Consider the following 8,652-nt stretch of genomic DNA (forward strand, 5'->3'; position numbering starts at 1 on the left):
AATTAAAATGAATAATTTTGTTTAAATTATTTTATAAATTAAAAAATTAATTATCCTTAAATATGATTAACTATGGTATATAATATCATTCATTTACATTAAAAGATATAAAAGTAATTTTTCATGATTTTTTTTCCCACTTTTTATTCCTTCGAGTTCCAATCAAATATTATCTTCATTCCTATGACTGTACCTTTATTCTTATTCCTAATCCCTATCCACCACTCGTATTTTCATTCTTATGCCTATTCCGTGAACCAAACGGAGGGTCAGTTAGTTCAATCTGGTGTTGTTCTGCATGTTTTCCCTCAGATGAATTTAACAAATCATGTTCAAGTCCAAGTGTGTATGATCCTGAGCCTGAAACACCATCCAATTCCTTTTGTGTGATGTTCTCAAGTGTTCCAGTTCACAGGATCACTAGATTCACCTTACCATCTATCCTCAAAGACATTGCTGCTAATTTGGATTTGAACAATGGCAAAAAGCTTCATGCTAGAATCCTTGAATTCGGTCTCCAGTTTGATTGCCATATTGCAAGCTCTCTCATCAATCTGTATGTTAAATGTGGCTCTTTTGATTGTGCTGGCAAGGTGTTTGATCAATTGCCTCAAAGAGATGTTGCTGTGTGGAATACCATGCTTTCTGGTTTCTTTCATCACTGCCGCTTGCATGATGGATTGGCTTTGTTGTCTCGGATGCAGTGGTTGGGTTTTAAGCCTGATGCGTTCTCTCTTTGTATTCTTCTTGGTGCTTGCAGTGGCTTAGTGTTGGATCTACGGTGTAGCAAGGTGATTCATGCCTTCGTATTCAGAAATGCTTTTGATGGTGAGCAAATCCTTGAGACAGCTTTGATTGATGCATACTCAAAGTTGGGTCTAGTTAAGGAAGCATACAAAGTGTTTGATCGTGCCATGGAAAAGAATGTGTTGCTGTGGAATGCAATGATCAGGGGATTTTGCTACAATGGATTGTCAGAGACAAGTTTGGAGTTGTTTGTGCTCATGATGAACAAAGGCTGTGTGATGCAGGCTTCAACTTTTACTAGTGTTTTGTCGGCTTGTTCAGCTGGGAAGGTTGTGAGTTTTGGGCAAGGAGTTCATTGTTGTGTGATAAAAAAGGGCCATGAATTTGATCCTTATGTTGGTACGTCTCTTTTGACAATGTATGCGGAATTTGGATCAGTTTATGATGCTTGCAAGGTTTTTCATGGTGTGAAAAGCAATGAGACAGAGCTCTGGAATTCGATGATCTCTGCGTACCTTCAGAATTCCTGCATTCATGAGGCGTTGGATGTCTATAAACAGATGAGATTCTTAGGTGTGAGACTGGATAGCATCACATTGTTGAATTTACTTTCGGCTTGTGGAGTGTTTTGTCTGAAGGATCTTGGCAAGACAATTCACGGGGAGTTGGTTAAAAGGCCAGTGTTGACGAGCATGATTGTGCAGAGCTCTTTGATGACAATGTACCTGAAAAATGGGGACATCGAAGCTGCAGATGCTTTATTTAGTTCACATGAGGATCATGATATCGTTGCTTGGGGCGCCATGATTTCAGGCTTTTGTCAAAACAAGAAATTCGATAATGCTTTGAGTTTATTTCATCAATTGATGGCCAAGGGATTGAAGCCGGATTCAGCAGTTATTGCAAGTGCACTCTCTGCTAGTTCTAGCTTAGGATGTCTGCAACTCGGATATCAGTTTCATGGACTCACCATCAAGAACAGCACTGCTGCTGATGTTTTTGTCGGAAGTGGTTTGATAGACATGTATGCCAAATTTGGCATGCCAAAATCAGCAGAATGTGTACTCAGTGACATGGCTTACAAGAATTTGGTGGTTTATAATTCTATGATCTCATGTTATGGAAGGAATGGCATGGTTGATGATTCCATCAAAGTTCTAGCCAAAATATCTCAGCTGGGATTGACCCCGGACTCGATCTCAATAACTAGTTCTCTTGCTTCAGTTTCCTCTTTGGCAGCATTGGCCAAAGGCAAGATGATTCATGGATATCAAGTAAGAAATCAAGTTCTAACTGATGCTCTCGTCGAAAATACACTTCTTGACATGTATATGAAATGTGGTTGTTTGAGATACGCTCGAAGAGTCTTTGATCGAATGACATTTAAAAATTTAGCAGCTTGGAATACAGTGATTGCGGGGTATGGATCTCATGGACATTGTTTAGTAGCATTCGAGTTGTTTGAAGAGATGAAGAGGTACAAAGTATCTCCCGACGACACTACTTTCCTCTCATTAATCTCATCATGCAGCCATTCAGGGTTAGTCGAGCAAGGCATGAAAATTTTCGACGGTATGCTCAGAGATCACAGCATTGTTCCTAGAATGGAACACTATGTGAACATGGTCGATCTGTTCAGCCGTGCTGGATGGTTGTCTGAAGCCTACCAATTCATAAATCAAATGCCGATTGAACCGAATGAAAGTGTTTACTTATGCTTGTTAAGTGCTTGCAGAATTCATCGTAATAAAGTGATCGGTCAATTGGCAGCTGATCATCTAATAAAACTACAGCCCGAAGAGAGTGGGAGTTATACTCAGTTGTTGAATTTCTTCAATGAAATGGGATTGTTAGACAGAGCAGCCAAATTAAGGATGCAATTGAAAGACAAAGGAACAAAGAAAATTCCAGGTTGCAGTTGGATTGAGATCAACAACAATGTTCAAGTGTTTTATTCCGGTGATTCATCGTCTTCACTTGGATTAATTATCCATGAAACTCTTACAAATCTCAGAAGAACAATGAGAGATTATGATGATAATGATGATGATGATGATGATATTTTCATTAGACTTTGATGTTTATTTCTGCAGAATAAAAATGCAGATAAATTAATCATTGGTTCATTTGAAGATTAAAAAGAAAGTGAAACTTTATTATTTAATTTTTTTTTTAGAAATGTATTATTTAAATTTCATGCCTGAATTGTGTCTCATGTGCCGAAATTTTTAATTTATGGTTGAAAATGAGAGGGAGTTTGATGTCATTCATGTCCATGTGAACCAAAACAAGGACATGTATGAATTTTCAATGCCTCATGTTTTCTCTTCTTTTATTTATTCATTATATATTTTAGAATTTAACAATTATACTAATAACAGCCCATAGTTTTTGTTACATTTTTGTTAGTAATTTTTTTAAAATTTTATATTGTTTTATAATGGCAATTCCGCTTTTTTGAATTTATTAGGAATTTGATTAACTAGATTTTTTTAAAGCTAATGGTTGGATTTTATTATGGAGATAAATTGTGACTTTTAACAGTTTAAATTCAAAAATTATTTTTTAAAAAATAAAAAATTCCTCCTTTCACAAATAAAATAAAAAGCAGTTAGTTATGGTCTCCCAAAAAAAAAATAATAGTCATTTATTTAGTAAAATAATAAAATAATAATATGTTTATTTGTAAAAACTGATGGTTTTCTTAATTTTTTTTTTTTTTTTTTATTTGGAGTCCATATGTACATGCCTCTTTATTATGTAACGAAACACATAATAATAAATTTTTAGAAATTATAACATAACAAATAGATCATGTTCTTATAAATTAGGTAAACAATAAAAGAAATTACCAAATTTATTATTTAAATATTAATAATAGGATTCATATGAATGAATGCTGACGTATGATAAAACCCCAAATTGTGACGTATTCCTTTTGTTCTTTGCCTCAGTTTTTATTTATATATATATTTATTTATTTATTTATTTTAAAAAAAAATTCTGGGTCCTTGACTTAACTAATAAGATACCATAGCTTTGGAAATTTGTTTCAAGTTTGAACCCATTGATTGATGTGTGTGTCCTTTTGACAGAACTCACAGCCATTGACTTGACTTTAAGTTCACAATATATTATCACATGATACAGGGCTTGTTTATGTTTGTTTTCTTTTTGGGATTGAAATAAATATAAGTATTAATTAATTTATTGGGAAAATTACTTAAAAACTCTATTTCTAATTCTGTCCTTATGATTTTATTTATTTATTTATTTATTTTTATATTTTAATTTTGTATCTTGATATTTTAATAAATACCGAAATATGTCCAGCACTGATGATTACAGTTAGGGGTGCAAGATTTACTCTAAAGAGTAAGTGAGCTTGTCTTTTTTATGCCTGGGGAGATAAGGTAGATATAACTTTATAATTATAATTTAATTTAAATTTAAAAATAAAAATTTTGAGAACCTGTGATGTTTTGAGAATTTGAAATTTTTGAAACATTTTTTAAAAAGCCAAAAGAATTGGAGAGGTATTTTGTTGTTTTCTTCTATTTTATTTTAATATTAATTGTTGCTTAGTATTATTATTGGCAATAAATTCAAGTAATAATGAACATATGTTTTTTTTATGAAAATAATGAACATATGTTTTTTTATGAAAATAATGAACATATGTTAATCCATATAAAATTGCTATAGAAGTTTATTTTTTCATTGAGAGCGAACATAATATGGTCCATGAGGAAAAAAAATTGAAAAAAAATAAGTGTGTTTTCAGGTATGGTGAGGTCATGCATGACGTCCATTAGTCATCAGTAAAATGTACACAAATTTTTTTATTATTTAAAATTTAAAAATTAATGTGAATAGTTTATGATTGGAAAAAGAGGTATGTATAAAAAGAAATTGAATTTCAGAGTACTCCCTTCCGCCCTATATAATTGACCCTCGTATATATTAAGAAGGTTAATTGGGTTTCAAAATTCAATAAAAATTTTATTTTATTTTTTTATCCATATTATATATATATATATATATATATAACCTACCTTTGATTTTTCTTCTTTTTCAATTCAATATTTATACAAATGACAAGAATTATGACAATTTTATAATAACGGAGAGCATAATTTGATAATCATCCTCCAGATTTCTTTTACTTTCGTCAAAACTTACTCTATTTCACTTGACCCCATTAGAAAATTGTTTGAAGTTAGTTGACAATCTAAATTTTATAAAAAATTACATTATTTTTCAAAACTACTCCTATATAAACTTCACTAAGTGGGATATATGATTTAATGTTTAGTTAATTATGATTTATTGAAAATTGTATAAATACATTAAATTAAAGGATAAATTTGATTATTTAATATTAGTCTGAAAATTTGTAATGTGATGAGTAGAGTACATGTTTTGATGGGTATAATGGTAATTAGACATAATTTTAGAGGGAAAAACACACAAATTTATTAGTGTAAAACGAAAAGGCAAACAGACTCATGATGCATTCTTCATCAACTACAAACACACAACTTCAAACATAAACTCTCAAACTCTCAAAAACGTTTCAAAACCATACGTAATTTATGAAAACATACATATGCATGCATAGACTTAGATCAAAAGAGAGAGTCATCTTCATCCTCAGCAAATGAACCATCCTCATGATCCACAAGGTTGAAAAGCTCCAAAGCATTCTGAATCTCATTACAATCTAAAGGAGACAAAGGTGAGAATATCCCTGCCATGTTATCACCAGTACTTTCAGCACCCTGCACTGCTTTTGCAACACTAATATTATCATTGTACAGTACTGTGTTAGTAATTTGGAACTGATCAGAGATTGAAGATAAGGTTTGTTCTTGTTGATTAATATTGTCCATCATGAAAGAGCTTGATTCTAGAATGGAACCAAAATTTATAGTTGAAGTTGAAGGTGACAATAAGTTTTTTTTGGTTTCCTGGACAGTATTATTGCATATGTGTTGCATGTCATAAATGACCATGAAGTTTGAAGGCATGTTTTTGTCTTGTTGCTGCACTTTTTTCCTTGCTTTGCATTCTTCATTTGTGCATTTGTAGTATGTTCTGCAAATCAGGAGAACGAGTTTCAAGCATATATATTTCTTCATCTATCGTCCTCATAAAAAAAAAGAAGTACAGCACATATGTATGATCATGGTCTATCTAATAAATCACAAACCAACAATGAAAACATCAATATATATATATATATATATCTATATATATATATATATGCATGTAATTAATCTTTGTACCTTGGAAACATAGAGTTCTTGATATCCTTCAGACCATACTTCCTAGATATATATATCAATCATCAGAAGAAGGAACACTTACAACTAGATTTGATCTAAACTCTAAATGGGGGAAAAAAAAGATGCATGATGGAATAATAAATCACAAACAAACACTGAAAACATCAAAGATATATAATTAATTAATCTCCCTACCTTCGAAAATCAGAGTTCTTGATATCCTTCTCTCCATACTTCTTCCACTGATACCCATCACAGAATGGATTAGTTGTAACAATTCTAGTTGAATCATGTACTCTCCTTCAATAAAATTTCAAATATCAATTCAAACAATATAAATTAAAGAAACTTGATGATAATATATATATATATATATATATATATACGATACCTTCTCTTAACAGTAGTAGCAGTATCTTCATAGGGAATCCTTTGATCAGCAGCAGCAATAGAATTAAGAATAGTGACAGACTGTAAGAGTGAGCTCATGATCTCTTGAAGAAGATTAGTGGCTTGCTCCATCTCCTTCTTGGCTGGTATTAATGGACACAGATAAGCTTGAAGATAAGAGATGAGTCCTAGTGCTCTAGATATTTCCATCATTGCTGCAGCTTTAATATTCATCACCTTCTTCTCCATGCATGCACCAACTTTTCTTTATTTTTATTTTTATCTTTTTGGAGGTACTAATCTAGAACTTCCAAAAAAAATATGAAGGTCCTATATATGAGACCACTAGAGGCTTATATAGGTCTTCGCTTCATCTATAGTAAGAGAAAAGAGAGTTGAGTATTTGATAATATTATGTGAGAGAGGGTGGGGAAGAGTGTAATTGAGTTATGACAACACTAAACTCTCTATTTTCTTTTTTATTTGTGAAGTAAAAATAAATCTGGTTTTTAACCATAAAATTATCATACTAAATATAAAAAATTATCATAGTCTGAGATATAATTAATTAGAGATATTTTTAATTAACAGAAGGCACTCAAAAAACTAGTATAATTACTCACCATTTTTATTTAAATTTCATTTTATTTATCATCTTCCAATAAAATTAATTTGATTTATTTCATTGTATATTTATACAAAAAGAAGTTTTGCCAAACAATAAACTCTTAATAGAATGAAATAATAAGAAAATCAAAAGAAGAGAGTGTAAAACCTTTCTAACTTAAGAAAGTCTTTTTAAAGTCTTTGTTTTTATGAAAATATTAATGGTTGTTAATTATACACGTATATATGGATAAGATTGGTGATTTTCACATTGTTTACTTTCTTATATTCTAAACTTTCTTCTATATTAAGTTTTAATGTCTAGTATTCTCTAGAAGTTTCATGTGATGTCTACATTGTGAACATAAATAATTGGCATTAATTAAGTTTTTTCTAAAAGCTGTCTATTGATTCTAAGTTTTTAGATAACAAAATTATATTGAAATAACTATATAATATCATATAAATGTAATAATAACAAGTTTTAATATTAAAAACATTACACACACACATCTCTGTATATACACTAATATTTTTTAGTAACAAAAGTACATAAAACAATTTTTAAAATAAATTAGTTTGGTTTGTGGATTAATTAAAATTTTGTTCATGTTTCTTTCTTTCTTTCTTTCCTTCTTTATTTTTTTGGAAAAAGATTTTGTTCACGATTTATTTAATGTTTTCTAGCACTATATAATTAGTTTATTTATTCGGACATTGTAGATTATTCTACTTTTTAAAAAGAAAAATGGTTAATAAAAATGTTAATTACTATTTGTTTGAAAGTCGTAATTACTGTATAGCTTGATGGTGAAGCAAGTGTTGATTGTGTTGAATATCAATAACTTGCTAGTTCAATGCAGTCGTTTTCATCTTGAAACAGTGCAACATCTTCAAACTATTTTATTGACTTTTTGCTTCAAAATATACATATAATAGATTTGTGACCCTTGTTAAACAAGTAATTAAAGTTAGGACCAAGGATTGTCGGCATGCTAGACACGTAATTTTACATATACATAATAATTATAACTTGAGTAATTACTGTTTAATATATTTTTATTATTTTTATTTTTTTATGTTATACATAATTAAGAATTACTTTTATACATTCTCTAATTAGTCATCAAGCTTTTAATTTAAACTACTATTAATTTCGTAAAAATTTAGATAAATTATCTAGTTTAGTTTTGAGATAATCGGGGTATGCTACTACACAAGTTAGAGTTAGTGTTTCACTATCTTTTTAATAATATATTAATTAATTAATTAATTAATTAATTGCATTAAGTCATTAATTTTTAAGTTTATATAAATATTAATAAACATACAATTTTTATTTTTTTTATTTTGTTAATATTTTTAATTTATTAATTAAAAGATTGTTTTTCTAACAGTATGCCCAAGGCCCAAATTAATTAACCTTATTTTTCTTTTTTTTTTATTTAATTTCCATTCAACAATGTTTTAGTGGCATCTTCACCGAATGGAACAAAATTTGTCTATTTCTTATTTGATTTTTAAATTTTAATAAATAAAAAAATATAAAGAATTTGATTCATCTGAGTCAAATTTGAATGTTGACTAACTTGAACGAAACTCCCGTGTTGGTTAACCTAAC

At 29.8% G+C, this 8,652-nt stretch overlaps 2 protein-coding genes across 3 annotated transcripts; one reads left to right on the plus strand and one right to left on the minus strand.

Moving 5' to 3' along the window:
* The first annotated feature begins 232 nt into the window (after nt 1-232).
* LOC120268762 (pentatricopeptide repeat-containing protein At2g40720) lies at nt 233-2,871 on the plus strand. The gene has a single exon (XM_039276039.1). It carries the CDS (start codon nt 390-392, stop codon nt 2,823-2,825), a length of 2,436 nt encoding a protein of 811 aa, XP_039131973.1. The 5' UTR covers nt 233-389; the 3' UTR covers nt 2,826-2,871.
* Nucleotides 2,872-5,202: 2,331 nt separating this feature from the next.
* On the minus strand, nt 5,203-6,712 carry LOC120269384 (probable WRKY transcription factor 54). 2 transcript variants are annotated; one of them, XM_039276721.1, is made up of 4 exons: nt 6,427-6,712; nt 6,231-6,335; nt 6,036-6,077; nt 5,203-5,844 (listed from the first exon to the last, which is right to left on the minus strand). In XM_039276721.1, exons 1-4 carry the CDS (start codon nt 6,672-6,674, stop codon nt 5,376-5,378), a joined length of 864 nt encoding a protein of 287 aa, XP_039132655.1. In that variant the 5' UTR covers nt 6,675-6,712; the 3' UTR covers nt 5,203-5,375. The 2 variants fall into 2 exon arrangements, with proteins under 2 accessions (XP_039132655.1, XP_039132656.1); XM_039276722.1 differs by lacking the exon at nt 6,036-6,077.
* Between the last annotated feature and the right edge of the window lie 1,940 nt (nt 6,713-8,652).

Source organism: Dioscorea cayenensis, chromosome 9 (assembly GCF_009730915.1).
Source record: "Dioscorea cayenensis subsp. rotundata cultivar TDr96_F1 chromosome 9, TDr96_F1_v2_PseudoChromosome.rev07_lg8_w22 25.fasta, whole genome shotgun sequence".
Classification (NCBI taxonomy): domain Eukaryota; kingdom Viridiplantae; phylum Streptophyta; class Magnoliopsida; order Dioscoreales; family Dioscoreaceae; genus Dioscorea; species Dioscorea cayenensis.